Source organism: Neoarius graeffei, chromosome 15, assembly GCF_027579695.1.
Source record: "Neoarius graeffei isolate fNeoGra1 chromosome 15, fNeoGra1.pri, whole genome shotgun sequence".
NCBI classification, from domain to species: domain Eukaryota; kingdom Metazoa; phylum Chordata; class Actinopteri; order Siluriformes; family Ariidae; genus Neoarius; species Neoarius graeffei.
In genome coordinates this window covers 58965775-58988382 of record NC_083583.1, presented here as the reverse complement: position 1 = coordinate 58988382, position 22608 = coordinate 58965775, and the positions used below count along the sequence as shown (strand labels likewise).

Below are 22608 nucleotides of genomic sequence, written 5' to 3'. Positions count from 1 at the left end.
AAAATAAATAATACCATTTTTAAAAAGTTCACACATTGAATGTAGCTAGTAGACTGTACTGATGGGGTAATAAGATTAACACTTACATGGAATTGAGCAAAGTGAATGTTCAAAATGATTTACACTGATTTTAGGAATTATTTTTTAATTCTGAAAATTTAAAAATTGGCATGGAGAAATATGAACAGTCAATTTGAGGTAACGATAAAACTGTATTTACATTATGTACTAGTGTATAAACATCGTGCATTTTAAACATGACTATACATGAAGACTTTAGTACATTTTTATGGTTACTCTGTAAAGGCAGGAGCGCACTGTTGCACTTGAGTTGGAAAAATCTCTCCCCAGGATGTCTTATGTAACTTCTTTTTTTCTTGCATGAGTGACCATTTACAAATGATTAATTCATGTCTTTTATAGGAAGTTCATTTCTGCACACTGGAACGTTCATCCCCTTATAAATGTAAAGATGTGTCTCAAATATTTTAAGGCTTAAAATCTTCCCATGGTCCTGTATATCTTTAAGGAAAATCAGAATGCACTGTGGACATATCGCACTGTGAGTGCAGAAAAAAGTACCCCTTGAAATAAACACTCCGTTGGTGAAGGACTTCCCTTCTGTTAGTCTTTGGACTTCAATTCTGCAGCCACTTTAAAGCCCGTCTGGTCCCTTCATGCTGTATTCTTTGGGAGATGGTGGTACTACTGCGCTGAGGGCACACTGTGTTGGCTCGCAGTATCCATCACGACCAGGAGGACCAGGAGGTCCTGGAACGCCGGGCATTCCGGGTACGCCACGAGGCCCTCTCATACCATCACGCCCATGGTTGCCATATGCAGGCAGCCCGGACTCACCTGAGAAATTACAGAGGCATGTACATGCATCTGTGTGAGGTCTTTTGATAAAGAATGGTGGATGAGTCTTAGTGGCTGCTGGACATGAAACAGGCAATTTACAGCAATGGATACTGTAACCATCTCTATTTTCACCCTCAGTGATTAGCAATATAAACAATGTTCATGGAAATAAATACAGAATTCCTTCATTTGCTTCTGAATTTTTCGGCTGCCATATGTGCATGTTTTAGTTTAGTGTATCATGAGGCAGGGAGTAAAATCGCACTGTATTATGTTTAAAAAGAACAATGGCTTTTAAACCTCACCACTGTTGAATTCGCCAGAAGGTGTTCATTCATTTTCCGATACGTTGTTTCACTGGCAGACACGCTACGTAATCTAAGGCTCGTCTTCTTTTGGCTGCTCCCACTAGAGGTCGCGACAGCAGATCATCGAGATCCATATCTTTGATTGGGCATAGGTTTTACACCAGCTGCCCTTTCTGACGCAACCCTCCGCAGTCTATCTGGGCTTGGGGCTGGCACTAAGTATGCACTGGCTTGTGCAACCTAATCTTTGGACTGTGGGAGGAAACCCACACAGACACGGAGAGAACATGCAGAAAGGCCCCCCATCAGTGGTGAGGTTCGAACCCAGAACCTTCTTACTGTGAGGCAACAGTGTTAACCACTACACCACCTATTTAAAACTAATTATAAATAAATGAAATAGCTATGAAATGAGCCTTAAGCGACAGTGCTTTGTTTCTGGATAATATGCCAAGCTATATTTTTTGTCCTTTCAATTTTGACAACTTGAAGAAAGAGAAAAAAGACAGAGAGAGAGACTAGTGCAGGATGTTTATAGCTGCTACAATGTAACAGCAACTAACAACTTTCACAGACGTTCCATAACATTAAATACAATTATAAATGGTTAAAATTCATAAATTAAAAATTGGCATCTGTTGTAGTATAACTTCACCCCGTCATATTTTATTCCTTACTTATGTCAACTTATTAAAGTGTATAAACTCACCTGGAAGACCTGGTGGCCCAGGAATGCCTTTAGGCCCTTGTACTGTAGGTCCTCTGTCTCCTCTGTCTCCCATGTCACCTTAGTTACACAATTATACAGAAATTATGAGGAATCTGCAATTTATTTTAAATGTACGCTTTTGTTGCAGTTTTTGAACGCCATGGACACGAAGAAATAAGTACTCGTGAGTGGTAATATGGCTTATGGCAAAGTTAAAGCAATTAAACTCTGTCATAAATGTATGTGTCACCCTGTACCTTTAGGTCCTTTTAGTCCGATATGTCCAGGAGGTCCTTTAAGACCTGGCAACCCTCTGGGTCCACTGTGTCCTGGGAAGCCATTCAGTCCAGACGAGCCAGGGGGACCAGGAGGGCCAGGAGGACCTTGCAAGCCAGCAATGCCAGACAGAGGCCTCATCAGGCTAGCTGCAAGATGAGCGAGCTGCTCTGTGATAGAACAGGTTCGAGGCTTTAGTCAAACTTGAGCTGGTAATAGCGGACTTATATCATGTATGATCTCATGTCATGATGTAATTTGTTGTTCGTGTATTAAACACGGACCTTGCATAACCCTCATACAGACATGCTTGATGTGTTGATCTGTTGGTCCTCGACCCTGCAACAAAGTGACAGTGATCCAGGAATAGTCATTTCACTACAGGGACTGTTGTGTAACTGTACAAATCACATGATCCACAAAATCTGGGTGGTTAAGAGGATTAGCAGCATAAAACTGTCAGCTCTCATACTTCAAATCAGGCTCCAGCTGGTCGGCTGTAGTGCACTAACGAATCTGCCTGGATATGTTAAGGATAAAGAGCGTACCGGTCGTCCTTGTGGACCAGGTAAGCCATGTTCTCCTTGGTCTCCCTGCATGCCTCTGGGTCCTGTCCGACCTGGTTCACCTTCAGGTCCCTGCTGTCCACGCATTCCGTCTGGACCTTTGTTTCCTGTCTCACCAGGTTTTCCCAGCTGAACAACAGCAAATCCAGACATGAAGAAGTGACCTGCCATGTTTTGATCTAACAATATGCGAATCCTCATGGAATTCTGAGGTTATGCCAGTACTAATGAGGCCACACTCACCGAGCCTTTCTCGCCTGGTTCCCCTTGATCACCCTGCAGGAAAGACGGAATTTCAAAAGTTAGTTGTGACTCACAAATTTTCTAACAGCAAGTCAGTAATTATGAGATTCAGCCTGTAAGCAGAAATATTGACTCCTACTAGAGCAAATAATTCAAATAATATCTTTTGAGTTACATACTACGTCCCCTTTTTCTCCTGGAGTTCCCTCTTCACCAGGGGCTCCCTAAACACACACACACACACCAGCTTCCGGATTAACATACAACAGATAAACATATAAATGATGGGTTTTGAAGGTAGATTCTACACAGATGGATAATATAGGCCTACCTGCACGCCTTTTGGACCAGTGAGACCAACTGCGCCCTGATGATGATCAGAAAAAGCAGTTAGTCAAATATCATAAGACTATTTCCCTAAAACTAAACATGCAGTTTTGATATTTTGTTTATTTTCAATGTTTTTACTGCTGTATATCAATGGATCTTAAACCCTCTCTTGCAGAAATATAATATAGTACACAATTTATTCTTTTCCTTTTACATGTTATTTACAGGCTTTTAGGTTTCATATCTTAAATTGAAGCAAGTTTGTTTATGTGAAGCAGGCTTGTAGTACTTGAGTCCGACTCATGCCCTAATTTTAAGGACTCGTGACTTGACTTAGACTTGTGCACTGATGACTCGGATTTGGACTCAGACTCATACGTTAACTGCATTGGGACTCGTAAATTGGAGACGAGGACTCGGATTTTTTCTTTATTTTTTGTAACATACCATAATAATTTGGCATTAGATATTTATATTTACATGAATTTTTGTAGGAATTTCATGCAAGAGTGTCACACCTGCATGCTTTGGCGCATGCATCAGATAGACTCTCAGACACGCTCCGGACAGCACGCGCACCAAGCAGACTCTCGCACATGCACTGTAAACGCTTTCACATAAAGGCAGCAATGGCCACTGTCAAATGGTGCGGTTGGAGTCTTGTTCTCGGACTCGACTCAAAATTTTCTTTAATGACTTCGACTTGACTCAGACTTGAACACCGGGGACTCAAGACTGGACTTGGACTCGAGGTTTAGTGATTCGACTACAGCACTGGCGTGAGGAAACATTGTCGGGTCAGTGAGTACCGAGTACCAAGGACTTGGACCTCCTGATGTAATGCGGTAGAATGGAGTACACTGGACAACTCTACAAGATGATGAAAGATACCACAGTGCTGATGAACTCTCAAATCTGATTGGACCAAAAGTGTGGATTCATTTTCTATAACAGCAGCTCTGACGGCTCGTTCACTTGGACTCTTAGATTATGGCAGATATTCGAAGGCGAATTACAAGCTGTTTTTTATTATCTCATCTCATTATCTGTAGCCGCTTTATCCTGTTCTACAGGGTCACAGGCAAGCTGGAGCCTATCCCAGTTGACTACGGGCGAAAGGCAGGGTACACCCTGGACAAGTCGCCAGGTCATCACAGGGCTGACACATAGACACAGACAACCATTCACACTCACATTCACACCTAAGGTCAATTTAGAGTCGCCAGTTAACCTAACCTGCATGTCTTTGGACTGTGGGGGAAACCGGAGCACCCGGAGGAAACCCACGCGGACACGGGGACAACATGCAAACTCCACACAGAAAGGCCCTCGCCGGCCACAGGGCTCGAACCCGGACCTTCTTGCTGTGAGGCGACAGCGCTAATCACTACACCACTGTGCCGCCTGTTTTTTATTATGTAACAAAGAAAACGTATTATTCATTGAAGGAGTCTCGAGTGTCAGCGCTTTATATTGGCCAGTGTGTTTTCCGCCAGAAGAGAATCTTCAGTACAGGGGACTTTTTGCACTTTCCTGTTTCTCAGTAACATGACAAGCTGCATTTATTTATTTATTTATTTATTTATTTATTTTTTTGGTCTTATTAACTTTCTTGAGAGACAAAAAAGAGAAGCTCATGAGGGAGCATACATTTATATCACAATATCACATATAGATCAGAATCTACAATATCATGAGCGATAACAGGAACTAACTTGCTTCACAGATGTTCCACAACATGAAATCTAACTATAAATGGTTAAAAATGACATTGTTTATTTAAAAAAAAAAATGAAAAGTTGTGGCGGCACGGTGGTGTAGTGGTTAGCGCTGTCGCCTCACAGCAAGAAGGTCCTGGGTTCGAGCCCCGGGGCCGGCGAGGGCCTTTCTGTGTGGAGTTTGCATGTTCTCCCCGTGTCCGCGTGGGTTTCCTCCGGGTGCTCCGGTTTCCCCCACAGTCCAAAGACATGCAGGTTAGGTTAACTGGTGACTCTAAATTGACCGTAGGTGTGAATGTGAGTGTGAACGGTTGTCTGTGTCTATGTGTCAGCCCTGTGATGACCTGGCGACTTGTCCAGGGTGTACCCCGCCTTTCGCCCGTAGTCAGCTGGGATAGGCTCCAGCTTGCCTGCGACCCTGTAGAAGGATAAAGTGGCTAGAGATAATGAGATGAGATGAAAAGTTGTTATTGTTGGCAGGTATATGAGAAACTTCAGGAGTGCTGTTATAGGAAAATAATCCACTCTGAGGTTGTCATGGTCCCTCACGAATCACACCAGCTTGACACTGATAATCGTCCCATAGCAACAACATACTCTGTGTTTTTGTATTAGTTTTGCATGATAAATTAGCATTGTGTGAAAAAAATGGAACTAAGCAGAACATAAAGTGACTTTTAAACTCTGACTGTTAATTATTATTTTTTAAATCCTCGCCTTACCTTGTCACCTTTCTGACCACGAAAGCCAGGTGCACCTGGAACGCCAGGTAAACCAAGATTCCCTTTCAGTCCCTACACACACACACAGAATCATTTATGCATTATGCAAACCACAAAAAAATAATATAAAAAAGGACATGACTTTGTAAGCAGTGTGCTCCTGGGGCTGTGTGCTGCTCGTTCGCTGTGTGTGAATATGGGTCCTGATTGCTTGATGCCTTTAGCCTGGCTGGTTTAAGGAATTCCTGCTGAACAGAGGCTTCTTTCAGACCCCTGATCTACCCCGAATATCCTCTTACCAAAGAAAATAAGCCTGAGCACCGCAGTTTCAATAACAACACTCTATTCATGGCTCTTTCGCAGCACTGATCACTGTGTCACAGCGAGAAAGCTCTTTATTAAGATATTTCACTACAATCGGAATGATAAACCGAGCACAAAATATGGAAATATGGACCAAGTCTTGCATGTCTGGGATTGTTAAACATTTCAACTGTATAATATATAAGACAATGTCACGGACTATAAAGAATTCTCAGCAAGGAGAGAATAAATACCGTATATTACCATATGGGCTCTTTACATAGAATGAAAGGTGGGGTTTTTTTGTATACACTAGTTATCACTATATTTGCACTTTCATAACTAAAACTGATATACTGGTTATTGCGTATATCATACTTTCAAGCAAAAAAAAAAGTTTCATGTTTCCTTTAACAGTAACGTTTTTTTCAATTGCAATCCTTTGCGCCTGTATCCTTCCTTTCCTCTCTCATTCTTATTCTTGTTCTTCTCTTTGTTGTTCTCTTCACTCTTAGTCTTTCCGTCCTTTCATTCTTAATTCCTATCGGTGCTTCTCATTATTTTCTCTCTTGGTCTTTTATCTCTACATGAAATTCTTTCTATCAACTATTAGCACTACCACTGAAATGGTACCACGATATTATTGTATTGTGGTGTTATTGATTATGTCTTTGCCTGGAGTTAAGAGATACTCACCCTTGGACCTGACTGCCCTTGAGGCCCATCTGGACCCCTCACGCCTCTCTCACCCTACAGAATCAGAGCGAGAGAGAGAGAGAGAAGAAGAAGACACAAGAATGCAGGCATTACATTATTCAAGTGATAGTTCTGTGTCTGCAGTTTGCAGTGATCTGGAAGTGGAAGCATACTCACTGGCCCACCTCTTGGTCCTACTGGTCCCACTTCTCCCTGTTCACCACGTTCACCCTGAAATCAATCAACAAGCATCGCTTAGCAGGTGAAGAAACATCCACTCGAGTAAGGCATCACTTGCCAACCGTTCTGGGTTGGGTTTCCTAAAAGCCTCTTAATGCTAAGAGCGTCTTAACTAGGAGAGAGAGTGTTCATTGTGCTGCTCGCTCTACCATTTAACAATGATCTTTGTGCTGCGATGCTTTTGGGAAACCCACCCCTGTTCATTATTCCACAGAAAAGCATTTATAATCCACTCACTTGTATTCCGCTGTTTCCAAGTGGTCCTGCCACGCCGGGCTCACCAGAGTTTCCCTACAGGAGACCAGAGAGCATAACATACACACTCTAATCTGTGCTTGTCCACAATGCGTTATTGTACTAGGTTTCTTCTTGTCTTGTCACATCTTAGTGTATCTACCTGAATACTACAATTTATAGATTCAGTCATTGTGACATGGAAAATAGTGAATGCCTACCTTCTGCCCACTCTCACCGTTTGCACCTTGGATGCCTGGCAAACCCTAAAGGAAATAAAAGACCTGTCATTGTTGATGTATTCAAATGCTTGCTTGTTACATTTATCAATCAGTCATTCTCGTTCTGTTCAAACTGATGTCACGAATTCATTTTCAGTAACCGCTTTATCCTGCTGTGGATCCAGAGCTCATCACCCGAACACCCTGGATGCGATGCCAATCCGTAACAGGGTACACAATTTCATGTGCTCATCCCACTCCACCGACTTAGCGAGGTGTGAGGAAACCAGAGAACCCAGAGGAAACCCTGTTCAAAATGATTTATTAATCTTTATCATGCAAGTTCAAAAGGTCATACGTACAGGCAGGCCTTGAAGGCCAGCTTCACCAGGAGGACCTGCTTTGCCAGGGATACCCTACAACAGAGAGTGACAGACTTGAGGAACACCTTCAGTAAAATACAAACTCGCTTACACAGGCATCTTAGTTGCAGCATAGCAAAGAAAATGACGTGAAGTAGAGTTTCCGTTTATGATCTTGTTTGAAGTTTGAATTATTGATATTACCTTCACGCCTGGCAATCCTGGGATACCCTCACGAGCATCTATTCCTGGCCAACCCTTTGGGAAAAAAAACAGGAATGCTCACTGTACTTCCTACTACACTTGTACGGAGATTTGTTGATTCAATAAGTGAAATGTTCATATTAATGAATGTGGCCTTACAGGTCCTCCTTTAGGTCCCGGTAAACCTAAAATCCCTTGAAGTCCCACAGGCCCCTGAAATAACACAAATTTCATTTCATTGTTTCATTTCTTGTTGGATTTTGTTTTTGTCTTATAATTTGATGCCCCTACAAGACAATGTACTAAAGGTAAATGTTTTGTTTGCTAATACTCACTGGAACTCCCTTTGGTCCAGTCTCACCCATTCTTCCTCTTTGCCCTCGATCACCCTAAAGACATGTTCATCATCATTATTATTCTCGATAAACTGTGTAAACATGCTCACAGGCTCGAAATTAATGGAGGAATCAGATGTTGCAAATGACTAAATTACTAATGCCAGTATGATTGTGGTGGCTCAATGACTAAGGCTCTGGATTACTGTGTTGAAGGTCATGGGTTCAAGCATAGACAAGCTGCCACTGTTGGGGCCCTTGAGCAAGGCCATTAAACCTCTCTGCTCTGAATTACTGTGCTGAAGGTCATGGGTTCAAGCCCCAGAATAGACCTGCCACTATTGGGGCCCTTGAGCAAGGTCATTAACCCTCTCTGCTCTGGAGTTCTGTGCTGCAGAGAGGTTTAATTACCTTTCTCAAGGGTCATTAAAGACCCTTGCATCAAGGGTCTTTAAGCTTAATTGCTACAATTAAGAAGGTTCTGGGCTACTGTGCTGAAGGTCAGGGGTTCAAGCCCTAGCAAAGACAAGCTTATACTTTTGGGGCCCTTGAGCAAGGCCATTAAACCTCTCTGCTCTGGGTTATTGTGCTGAAGGTCATGGGTTCAAGCCCCAGCATAGAAAAGCTGCCACTGTTGGGCTCCTTGAGCAAGGCTATTAAACCTCTCTGCTCTGGGTTACTGTACTGAAGGTCATGGGTTCAAGCCCCAGTATAGACAAGCTGCTGGGGCCCTTGAGCAAGGCTGTTAAACTTCTATGCTCCAGGAGCACTGTGTCTTCCTTGTTGGAATGATGTATGGTTTTCAGGAACCCATTTACAGTAATTCTTTTGTAAAAGTGGATTCTGTCAATGTTAACATTTAATGTTAATATTTCACTGTCAATTCTTAAAATAACTCACAATATCAGGTTTGGAAAAAGTGATTATCATGAGATCATCGCATAAAGAAAGACAACAAGCACAGGCAGGTTCATTTGGACAGAAAAACAACATGATGCATGCTCCTTGAGAATGCATGCTACAATTAAGAAGGTACTGACATTCTGGGCTACTGTGCTGAAGGCGTGCACTTACCGGAGCTCCTTGAATGCCCTGAAGACCCACGCTGCCATCTATCCCACGAGGGCCCTATTTTATATGAGAAAATGTACAGACATTTTATAGTAAAGCAGCCACTTATTAAAGTATTTCATTATGAAGCTTGGAATATGTTCGTCTTTACCCGGTCACCTTTAGGACCCATCAAACCAGTGATCCCTCTTAGTCCCTGTGGACCCTAAAATTCCAATGCACATATTCACAGTGGCTGAATAAACAAAGATGGTAAACGAAGATATTAAATTTAACAAGGGCTTCAATGATAAATAAGTATTTATTAAAAGTATGTCCATGAGAAACATTTTACAGGTTTCCCTTGTGTTCCAAGTTCTCCAGGGGGCCCTTGTTCTCCCTCTTCACCCTTAGAGAAAATATGAGCAACAGTACTTTTAAACAACTCATTCACAACCTCGACAATTAATCTCAACACGTACATATATTTTTAATGCCCGTTCAGTACTGTTTGCTGATCGCAAACTAAACATCGGTTTAAAATACTGAAATATGACTAGCACCAAACCTGAACTCATTTATAGTCGTTACCTTATGTCCTTGTCTTCCTGGTTCTCCAGATTCACCTTTGACACCTTTGTGGCCCTGCATGCACAAAGAACAGCATCAGAATCAAGTTCCTCTTTGGATATGCCAAGCGTTGCTACTTGGTAAACAAAAAAAAGATTAGCTTAGTTTTGGCATTCAGTCACTTTTTAGTTTAAGTTTAACTCACCTTCATTCCTGGTAGTCCACTATGGCCGGTCAGTCCACGTGTGCATGAATTTGGACACTGCAAAACAAAATCAAAACCATGATTAGGACATGAATACATATGACAAAAAACACACACTTTTCCATAGTCAGGTCAAGTCAAGTCAATCCTTAATAAAGATCGATTTAACTCAAATATATGTTTATAATATTGCAGTAGTGCTATGTGTAAAATTATTCATATGTTATTACAAATATAATTTTATAGTCTTTTGACATCAACAAGACAAACAAACATAACTATTATACAATTTTATGGCATCAGTGAGACACAATTTATCAGCCGAAACTTTGTAATGTAATACTTTCTTACCAATTCTTCACCGTTCCAAACCCCAGGAGGGCCCTAAGAAGTGTTTCAAACAGAGAAAATCATCCCCAATTTTAACAACACTCACACTGAGATGAATGAATGAATCACATGTAATTTAAAAAAACCCTGAAACTCATATGCGTTTAGCCTGTAAACATGGATGACAATGCAATATGAAAATGTACATACAGTATATAAACATATTTAGCCGGACTTACTCTCAGTCCTGCTGGTCCTGGAAGGCCAACAGATCCTCTCAATCCACGGCTTCCCTATTACGCATCATACACAGCATTAAAAGATCATTGTTTGGTGGCTTGATGGTAACTTTAACACTATATTTAAGAGCCTACATACTGGAGGTCCAGCTTTGCCCATTTCTCCTGGCAATCCATCTTCTCCATCTGTACCCTTCCAAGGAAACATGCAAATCATGGGAAAGACAGTCATTTAAAAACCAGCATGGCGACTACAACAGATAAATTAATATCAGTAGTAATTATCAGTAATATAAAAGAAAAATGGAGTAAAAAGAATAAACTTACAGGTTCTCCATCCTCTCCAACGCCCTAAAGTTAAAAGAGAAAACAAAATCTGAATCAGTACAGAAACAGGAATTAATAAATCAATACTTCATAAAGTAAAATCATTCAAGTGCAAAAAAATTAACCATTAAATATTTAATGTATTACTATACAGTGTGTAATCAGTAATTATATCATTAATAACTTACACTGAATAATAAACAGGAAATCTGTCGCATAATCTTTATTGCACTATACACGATGAGATTTTTTTTAACATGCATTCATTTTCTGATTTTATTTTTATGATATTTATTATGCTTTTTGAATCAGTTGGACATTTTCACCTCAAGCATTCCTCCAGAGCAAAGACATTTAAAAACTAGAAGGACACTCGGTAGAGTGTATACCTCCACCAAGCCACATTTTATCAAGGCAAGGCAAGTTTATTTATATAGCACATTTCATACACAGTGGCAATTCAATGTGCTTTACAGAAGTAAAAGCAAAACAGTAAACAATAGAAAATAAAATTACATAAAATAAATGGGGAAGAAAAATAATAAGAATTAAACAATAGTAGAAATAAAATAATAAAATGAAGTAAAAGTTCAGTAAAAAAAAACAGCAGAATAAAATAGAATAAAATTTAAGTCAAGTTTAAAACATGCAGAGACTATAAAAGTTAGGAAAGTTTAAAACATGTAAAAGATGACACTATTAATCAGTTAGCAGAAAGCATCTGAGAACAGCCTGGTCTTTAGTCTAGATTTGAAGCTACCAACAGCAGGAGCATTTTTGATGTCCTCTGGGAGTTGGTTCCATAGCTGTACTGCATAGTAACTAAAAGCTGCTTCACCACACTTTGTTTTAACGACAAGTTTTACCAGTAAATTTTGCTGCTGCGATCTGGTAGATCTGATTGGGTTAGGCCACTGCAACATATCAGAGAGGTAAATGGGCCCTGTACTATTTAGAGATTTGTACACCAGCAGCAATACTTCAAGCAAAGCTACAGTCAATTCTGTAGCTTACTGTAAGCCAGTGAAGGGACCTTAGAATTGGAGTAATGTGCTCTGTTCTTTTTGTTCGTGTGAGAACCCTCGCCGCTGCATTTTGAACCAGCTGAAGTCGTTTGATGGTCTTTTTTGGCAGGCCTGTGAAAAGGCCATTGCAGTAGTCAACCCTACTAGAGATGAAGGCATGTATAAGTTTTTCCAGATCATTTTTTGACATAAGTCCTCTTAGTTTGGAAATGTTTTTTAGGTGATAAAATTATGTTTTAGTAATTGCTTTCACGTGACTGTCAAAGTTTAGCTCGCTGTCCATGAAAACACCGAGATTTTTAACCATATCTTTTGTTTTAATCCCCTTTGTGTCAAGAATAGTGGTAATCTTGAGTCTTTCATCTTTTTTCCCCAAATAGAATTACTTCTGTTTTATCTGTGTTCAGCTGAAGAAAATTTTTTGACATCCAGTTGTTGATTTGGTCGATACACTGGTAGAGACATTCAAGGGGGGCATAATCATTAGGTGATAGAGCAAAATAAATTTGGGTGTCATCTGCATAGCAGTGATACAAAATTGAGTTGTTCTTGATAATTTGTCCAAGTGGGAGCATATAAAGGTTGAATAGTAATTGTCCAAGAATCGACCCCTGGGGGACACCACAGGTCAAGGACATTGATGTTGAGGTACAATTTCCCATGGTAACAAAGAAGCTTCTATCTTTTAAGTATGATTTTAACCAATCGATAACTTTACCAGTCAACCCAACCCAGTGTTCAAGTTGATATAGCAGTATGTTGTGATCAACAGTATCAAAAGCTGCACTGAGGTCCAGTAACACCAGGACCGATGTTTTGCCTGCATCAGTATTAAGGTGTATGCCATTTATAACTTTAATCAGTGCTGTTTCAGTGCTATGATTGGCACGAAATCCTGACTGAAAGTTATCAAAACAGCTGTTTGATATCAAGAAGGCAGTTAATTGATTAAAGACAATTTTTTCAAGGATTTTCCCGATGAATGGTAGATTTGATATTGGCCTGTAGTTGTTTAATACTGAAGCATCCAGATTATTCTTTTTAAGTAGGGGCTTTACAACGGCTTTTTTCAGGGACACAGGAACAATGCCAGTCTCAAGGGATGTATTTATGATCTGAAGCACATCTGTAATTATGAGGTGAAGAACAGACTTAAAGTTGGTGGGCAGAATGTCCAATTCAGATGTTGAGGAACTGAGATTTTGTACAGTTTTTTCAAGAGTCTCGTAATCAATCAAACAAAATTCTGACATTGTGTTGAAATTGTCTGTCTGTGTCACTGGTGATTGCAGCTTTTCAATTATTTGCAACTGAGATATATTATGAGCAATATTCTGCCGTATTTTATCAATTTTACCTTTGAAGAAGGATGCAAACTAATTGCATTTATTAACTGAGAGAAGGTCAGGTGCTGATTGTGGTGGGGGATTAGTTAGCTTCTCTACTGTTGAAAATCAAAATCAAATCACTCGAACCTTGGATAATACTAAAGCTGTGCACCAAATTTCATCAAAATCCATTCACTACTTTTTGAGTTATGTTGAGAACAGGCAAAAAAAATCCTGCACATACATATCTGGATTTCCATCAAAATCTAAACAATTGTTCCATGGCCCATGGCTCACCTTTCCTCCGAATTTGATCAAAATCCATTCACTACTTTTTGAGATATGTTGGGAACAGACAAACAAAATGGAGGAGAAAACATCACCTCCTCCAACACAGCTGGCAAAGGTAAACATTCATAAATAATCGAAATAGATGCAGAATTTTCACTTGTCTATGGCTTGTCTACTGGTGTGATAATAAAATAGATTAATTCATCCATCCATTATCTGTAGCCGCTTATCCTGTGCAGGGTTGCAGGCAGGCTGGAGCCTATCCCAGCTGACTATGGACGAGAGGCGGGGTACACTCTGGACAAGTCGCCAGGTTATCGCAGAGCTGACACATAGCGACAAACAACCATTCACACTCGCATTCACACCTACGGTCAATTTAGAGCCACCAATTAACCTAACCTGCATGTCTTTGGACTGTGGGGAAAACCCATGCGGACACAGGGAGAACATGCAAACTCTACACAGAAAGGTTCCCGTCGGCCACTGGGCTCGAACCCAGAACCTTCTTTCTGTGAGGCGATGGTGCTAACCACTACACCACCATGCCTAGGCTAATTCATTTCAAACTAATTAAGAAAACGTAAAATATGCAACAAGTTAAAGAATCTGGATTGAGTTGAAATTGTGTTTACTTACAGGTAGTCCTCTAGGTCCAGGATCACCAGGTTCACCCTAACAGCATCCAATAAATATTACACAACTCAGGAAGTGTCTGTACTTTTCATAAAATGGATTTAAATTACATTCCATATCATATCATGGATTTTTGCATTTATAACATGTGACTTACTTTTGGTCCAATGGGCCCAACTGGGCCAGAATCTCCAACAGGCCCAGTCAAACCCTGAGGAAATAAACATAGCCAATTAAAGTTTATAGAAATGAAATATACTGGATATACTTTTACATGTAGAATGTGTACAAGTGATCTATTATTTGAGAAGTGTTACACTACTGAGCCTACGCGACTCAGCACACTGACAGTATATTTCAGTGCTTAGAACTAAACTACTATACGTACTATGGCAAGGATGTGTGCAGAGAAGACAAATGTATATAACCCCATAACCTCCTGGCTTAATATTCAGTTATTCATCTTATTCAATATGTATAGTGAATGTAATAGGAAAGTTATGGCGTTACATGTGTGAGGAATACAAGTCTGGATGAGAGGTTAAAATAACATGTACTCATATAAGGCCATGTTTAGAGTGGAACTAAATGTACCAGTATGTAGTGAAGAGTCAATACTGAAAGCAGCATTCAGACTTCATCTACTGACCAAGACGTTGCTTCACAGATGTGTGCATGGGGCAAATTTAGCAAAAGGGAGTTTCTGTATTTTGTATTTTCTACATTGTAGAACAATACTGAAGACATAAAAACTGTGAAATAACATTTGGGGTTATGTAGTAAACAAAAAAAAAAAGTCTGTTTCATATTTTAGATTCTTCAGCGTAGCCAGCATTTACCTTGATGACGCTTTACACACTATTGGCATTATCTTAACCAGCTTCATGAGATAGTCACCTGGAATGCTTTTCAGTTAACAGGTGTGTCTCGTCAAAAGTTAATTAGCGCAATTTCTTACCTTCTTAATGTGTTTGAGATCAAACAGTAAATAGTAAATAATAAACATACAGTAAATAACCCTATTCCACAACTAGTAATCCATATTATGTCAAGAACTGAGCAACCAAGTAAAGAGAAACGACATTCATCATTACTTTAAGACATGAAGTGTCTTTTAATTAATAAAATAAAAAAAAACAGTGAATTAGAAGGTGTGTCCAATATACATACATACATATATATACACACACACATTATGGACATGAGTGTTTTACTGGGAAATACGCCACTCGTACTTTTTATACGAGCTCCATCCGGGACATGGAGACACAAAACTGTGACATAAATCTCTATATGTCACTCATGAGGAAATCGATGAATTGTTGTGATAAATTTGGGGACTTTTTGTTTGTGAATGTGTCGATATAATAAAAAGAAAAATCACACGTTGGCTTGAAGATATGAAGTTTATCTTCTCATGTTGAAAAACTCGCATTTTTCATATGAAACACATCCCGGATCTGAGTGGCATATTTAAATAATATTGGCTGGTGTTGAGTGGTATATCAGATATATTCTATTCAGCTAACATGATATTGAATGACTCAAAGACAAGTAGCTGAATAGAATATATTTGATAGACCACAAAAAAAAGCCAACCAATATTATTATTATTATTATTATTATTATTATTATACATACACATTTGATGGAACAATATTCTAATGACCTAATGAAGTTTTGGTAGCCTTTCAGGTGTTCAATGCGTCTTTCTCTTTCAAAATTTTCTCAATATCTTCCGTACTTAACGATGCGAACCTGAGGGCCATGTTTGTTTACATTTGCATCAGCTCTGACATGTGACATCATGTTGTCTTGACAACCAGGCAATATCGTAAACCATATTCAACGCTCATTCTCCATTGGGTAGAGTGGCGTAATACACGTAGGATAAGCGATATGCTAACAATATTGCATGCTAACAAACCAAATGAATAAAACCTGCTAGAAGGGAATAGAACACGTTTTATTCCATGGAAAAAGTGTCCTGTATGGAGAATAATTCCCGATATTTCACTCTGATGACGTCACTCCCAGTGTTTTCCTGCTGAGTAGCCAAGCATTGTCAAAATGGCGAACCGGTTCAAAATTCTTTTGATTAACTTGCAGTTGTTGTTTTTTTGTGGCTGTGTCCATATAATATAAATAATATTACACAGTCATGCAAAGATATGAAGTTTATCTTCTCGTGTTGAAAATATGTTCACCACTCAAAGATAAACTTCATATCTTCACGCAACTGTGTAGTATCATGCATATATCATATGATAGATAGATAGATAGATAGATAGATAGATAGATAGATAGATAGATAGATAGATAGATAGATAGATAGATAGATAGATAGATAGATAGATAGAGGTGCTTAAAAGTTTGTAAACCCTTTAGAATTTTCTATATTTCTGACCTAAAACGTCATCAGATTTTCTACAAGTAGATAAAGAGGACCCAATTAAGCAAACTAGACAAAAAATATTATACTTGATTATTTATTTACTGAGGAAAATGACCCAATATTACATATCTGTGAGTGGCAAAAGTATGTGAACCTTTGCTTTCAGACCCCTTGTGCAGCAATAACTGCAACTAAACGTTTCTGGTAACTGTTGATCAGTCCTGTACATCAGCGTGGAGAAATTTTAGCCTATTCCTCTGTACAGAACAGCTTCAACTCTGGGATGTTGGACCATATACAGTATACACACTGCTGCAGCTCCCTTCGGCAGTCTTTCTCACCCTTCCCACCCCTTTAATAAAGAATGTATTATTATTATTATTGTTATTGTTATTATTATTATTATTATTATTATTATTAGGGCGGCACGGTGGTGTAGTGGTTAGCGCTGTCGCCTCACAGCAAGAAGGTCCTGGGTTCGAGCCCCGGGGCCGGCGAGGGCCTTTCTGTGCGGAGTTTGCATGTTCTCCCCGTGTCCGCGTGGGTTTCCTCCGGGTGCTCCGGTTTCCCCCACAGTCCAAAGACATGCAGGTTAGGTTAACTGGTGACTCTAAATTGACCGTAGGTGTGAATGTGAGTGTGAATGGTTGTCTGTGTCTATGTGTCAGCCCTGTGATGACCTGGCGACTTGTCCAGGGTGTACCCCGCCTTTCGCCCATAGTCAGCTGGGATAGGCTCCAGCTTGCCTGCGACCCTGTAGAAGGATAAAGCGGCTAGAGATAATGAGATGAGATGAGATTATTATTATTATTATTATCTAATAACTACAGTTATTTCAAAGTGTGATTTAATCGGCTGCTACACAATTTGTATAAATGGATTTCAGGTTGCTAAACAAATTTGCAAAGACTGCAAATAATATCATGACTAGGACTGTTCTAATAAGCTCAGCTGACACAACTGAAGCTATCCTGCCCTCACATACTGCTAATAAAAAAAAAACCTAAATAAATGAAATAAAAAAACAAATTTAAAAAATAATGATTAAAAATTCAGATTTATTCAAGAATACTGAACAATACTTCAATAATCCTAATGGCCCAGAAAATTAAGTTAAGTCCCTGAATACAGAACACTTTCTTCACTTGTCTACTGATCTAGCTTACGAACTCAAGTTTCCAATTTAAGTTGTCAACTCTGAATATGGTCTCAGTATGTAAGGATATATGTACAGTGGTGCTTGAAAGTTTGTGAACCCTTTAGAATTTTCTATATTTCTGCATAAATATGACCTAAAACATCATCAGATTTTCACACAAGTCTGAAAAGTAGATGAAGAGAACCCAGTTAAACAGATGAGACAAAAATATTATACTTGGTCATTTATTTATTGAGGAAAATGATCCAGTATTACATATCTGTGAGTGGCAAAAGTATGTGAACCTTTGCTTTCAGTATCTGGTGTGACCCCCTTGTGCAGCAATAACTGCAACTAAACGTTTTCGGTAACTGCTGATCAGTCTTGCACACCAGCCTGGAGGAATTTTAGCCCATTCCTCTGAACAAAACAGCTTCAACTCTGGGATGTTGGTGGGTTTCCTCACATGAACTGCTCACTTCAGGTCCTTCCACAACATTTGGATTGGATTAAGGTCAGGACTTTGACTTGGCCATTCCAAAACATTAACTTTATTCTTCTTTAACCATTCTTTGGTAGAACGACTTGTGTGCTGAGGGTCGTTGTCTTGCTGCATGACCCACCTTCTCTTGAGATTCAGTTCATGGACAGATGTCCTGACATTTTCCTTTAGAATTCACTGGTATAATTCAGAATTCATTGTTCCATCAATGATGGCAAGCTGTCCTGGCCCAGATGCAGCAAAACAGGCCCAAACCATGATACTACCACCACCATGTTTCACAGCTGGGATAAGGTTCTTATGCTGTAATGCAGTGGTTTCCTTTCTGCAAACATAATGCTTCTCATTTAAACCAAAATTCTATTTTGGTCTCGTCCATCCACAGAACATTTTTCCAATAGCCTTCTGGCTTGTCCACATGATCTTTAGCAAACTACAGACAAGCAGCAATGTTCTTTTTGGAGAGCAGTGGCTTTCTCCTTGCAACTCTGCCATGCAGACCACTGTTGTTCAGTGTTCTCCTGATGGTGGACTCATGAACATTAACATTAGCCAATGTGAGAGAGGCCTTCAGTTGCTTAGAAGTTACCCTGGGGTCCTTTGTGACCTCGCCGACTATTAAACGCCTTACTCTTGGAGTGATCGTTGTTGGTCGACCACTCCTGGGGAGGGTAACAATGGTCTTGAATTTCCTCCATTTGTACACAATCTGTCTGACTGTGGATTGGTGGAGTCCAAACCCTTTACAGATGGTTTTGTAACCTTTTCCAGCCTGATGAGCATCAACAACGCTTTTTCTGAGGTCCTCAGAAACCTCCTTTGTTCATGCCATGATACATTTCCACAAACATGTGTTGTGAAGATCAGACTTTGATCAATCCCTGTTCTTTAAATAAAACAGGGTGCCCACTCACACCTGATTGCCATCCCAATTGATTGAAAACACCTGACTCTAATTTCACCTTCAAATTAACTGCTAATCCAAGAGGTTCACATACTTTTGCCACTCAGAGATATGTAATATTGGATTATTTTTCTCAGTAGATAAATGACCAAGTATAATATTTTTGTCTCATTTGTTTAACTGGGTTCTCTTTATCTACTTTTAGGACTTGTGTGAAAATCTGATGATGTTTTAAGTCATATTTATTCAGAAATATAGAAAATTCTAAAGGGTCCACAAACTTTCAAGCACCACTGTACATATCAGTATGTAATCATGTAAATATGCCAAGTGGAATTAAAGTCTAAAGGCTGCAAGCAAAATACTGAAGTCAAAGAAAATATTTGATATCGAGATGTTAGAGGTCAGATATCTGTGAGTGATGACAAAAAAAAAATTCTGACAAGACTCTGAATCACAGCTGCTGTGTATTTGACTCCGCCTTCTACCCCTTCAGTATATAAGGAGCAAAGCAAATTTCAGCACGACAGCAACTGAGCACATAAAGTCTAAGATACACCACTCTAAAATGTGCTCGTTTGTCTTCAACCCAATTAATATAATGGTAGGAATAAACTAGTTTGTTGCTGTTGCATCACATTATCCATTGTTATAATTATTCACAATAACACGAGGAAGTCATAGCATAGTCATATCAAATGTTAGAGAAGCAGCTTTGGGACCAAAAGGTTGTTGGTTCAATTCCCTGGACCAGCAGGTATGTCTGAAGTACCCTTGAGAAAGGCATCTAACCCCCAACTGCTCCGGGTATGTTGTATGTCGCTCTGGATAAGATCGTCTGCTAAATGCCTGTAATGTATCTCAAGAAATATTTTTTACATGATTACTCTCAATCTCTTCTTTAACAGTGAGCACCATGGCCAGTGTGGACAGCATACAGGAGCCATTTTGTCTCGTCTTCCTTAGCATGAGGCACCATTCCATCCAAAGCAGTGGCAGTCCAGACCCTCAGCCTTCCTCCTTACACACAAAAAGGCTTCTGTCTGCATGAAGCCCATATGGGGTGCGCTCTCTCTCTCTCTCTCTCTCTCTCTCTCTCTCTCTCTCATTTGCTCGCTCTGAATGGCCAAATTGATGTCCATCATGTTTTTTCAAGTTTCCTCAGCTTATTTTTTCCTTTGGGGCCAAGGTAAACTACAGAAAGTATGTGTGCTCTATAGAGCATGTGTGTCCTGCCATGACAGATATTATTCAGAAATGAAGAGCTTTCAACACCGTTATCAGACGATATTAAAATAAATGCAGAAAGAACGTATAAGACCTACGTCTGCTCCTGGATTTCCTGGTAGTCCATTAGAACCATTTTTTCCATCATCTCCATCTTGGCCCTACAATATAATAAAGAGTAAAGTGTGAAATGTTATGATGCATGTATACACGGCGGCAAGGCAGGAATTTGTCTTCAATTACAACTTGATCAACTACTTACTGGAGGACCATCTGGACCAGGGTCTGTACCCCTTTCTCCCTACAAACAAACAAACAAACAAACAAACAAACAAACAAACAAACAAACAAACAAACACAAAGTGCTCATAGAAATGATACATCACAGAGTTTTCTCTGATCATCTCTGAACTACTCAAATAAAGATATCGATAAAAGAGAAGATGTTGAAGAACATTTCCAAAGTAGGACTTACGTCAATGCCGTCAATGCCAGGAAAACCTGGAGGGCCAGGTAGCCCCCTAGGACCAACCGGGCCCCTCTAAAAGGGTGCGTGTGCACGCACGCACACACACACACACACATACACACACACACACACACATGATCGAATCATCATTTGGTAATGGTAATTCATCATAATATGTGAAAGGTTTTTCTACTGAGCTTCCCAACAATGAAAGCCATGAGAATATCATTATTATTATTATTATTATTATTATTATTATTATTATTATTATTGTCCATATCATAGAGACACTGATGTAGAAAGTGGACATAAATACTCCTTAAAATATAATTAGGTTAAAGAAAAACAACAAACAATTATAATTAATTAATTCTAAATACATCACATTAGAGACAATAAGGTCCTTCACAGTCACTCCAGACTCCATCTGAACAACAGCCCCTTGATTGTAACTTACCTGAGCTGAACAGATGAGGATTGTTTGCAGTAAAATCACCAGTAAGGAGGCCTGGAGAGTCCTGGCGTACGCCATGGTCTCCCTGATGTCTCGGAGAATGTAAAAAGTCCTTTTGGGGGGTTCACACTTTTTCTGTGAATAATCCTCCACTGGATCACCCCACCGTGCGCCCAGATGCTGGAGCGCCTATTAAAAATTCATGTTTATTCATGAGGACGTACTCAGCGTCCAACGCGATTGGTGGATACATGAAGAGTCTGCGGAAAAGTGGGTGGAGCCAGACCTTCTGCTGTGGGTCAAGACTGCTGCTTAAAACTTCCTAAAACACTGTAATAATAATATTATTATGGACTATGGCATGTCCGTACAGCTTGTGTTCATTAAACAAAAGTTGGTCTTTTTGCAAGTTAAACCGATATTCGATTATAAATACATATATCAGTACTCTCTCTCTCTCTCTCTCTCTCTCTATATATATAAGAGTGATTCCACGCTTATGGGTACTGAAATGGGGACATGAACTTATTTTTAAAAATTCACCTAAAACCATTTCTTTTTTTACCATCAGGTCACAAAACATGTAATCTTTAATGAATGATATGTTAAAAGATAACTTTAATTTTCTGAGATGTAATAAAAACATATTTATATGCCAAAGTCAGAACGTAACAGAAGTGTTGTGGACATATATATTCTCAATTTTAACAATGTGGAATTACTTTTTGAAACATAGGAAGGTGATGTTTTAGCAAATATAATTAATAAACATGTGTAGTAGAATAAACATACGCATTCTTTCAATAAGATTAACATGGTATATAGCTAGATTGTAATTAATTTGTAACAGACGCGAGATGGACAATCGTAACAGAAGTAATGTAACAGACATCATTTTGGAACTCATAGGCTTGACTTTGGCATATAAATATGTTTTTATTACATCTCAGAAAATTAAAGTTATCTTTTAACATATCATTCATTAAAGATTACATGTTTTGTGACCTGATGGTAAAAAAAGTAAAAAAAGAAATGGTTTTAGGTGAATAAGTTCATGTCCCCATTTCAGTACCCATAAGCGTGGAATCACTCATATATATATATATAATTAAAAGTAATGAGTTTTGTGGGGTCACAGTCAGCCTGGCGGTGGTGTCTCCAGGCCTTTAGGTGGCGCTGTTTCCCGAAAC

The 22608-nt window shown here is 39.4% G+C and overlaps 1 protein-coding gene across 1 annotated transcript; it reads right to left on the bottom strand.

The window, feature by feature from the left end:
- Positions 1-551: 551 nt before the first annotated feature.
- Positions 552-21496, bottom strand: col9a1a (collagen, type IX, alpha 1a). The gene is made up of 32 exons (XM_060940603.1): positions 21422-21496; positions 20971-21036; positions 20758-20796; positions 20594-20656; positions 14487-14540; positions 14333-14368; positions 11050-11073; positions 10862-10915; positions 10723-10776; positions 10505-10537; positions 10154-10210; positions 9970-10023; positions 9734-9787; positions 9551-9604; positions 9403-9456; positions 8329-8382; positions 8153-8206; positions 7994-8047; positions 7790-7843; positions 7428-7472; positions 7210-7263; positions 6910-6963; positions 6733-6786; positions 5734-5805; positions 3295-3330; positions 3143-3187; positions 2964-2996; positions 2703-2849; positions 2439-2493; positions 2136-2324; positions 1879-1956; positions 552-858 (listed from the first exon to the last, which is right to left on the bottom strand). The coding sequence occupies exons 1-32, from the start codon at positions 21494-21496 to the stop codon at positions 656-658; spliced, it is 2052 nt and encodes a 683-aa protein (XP_060796586.1). The 3' UTR covers positions 552-655.
- Between the last annotated feature and the right edge of the window lie 1112 nt (positions 21497-22608).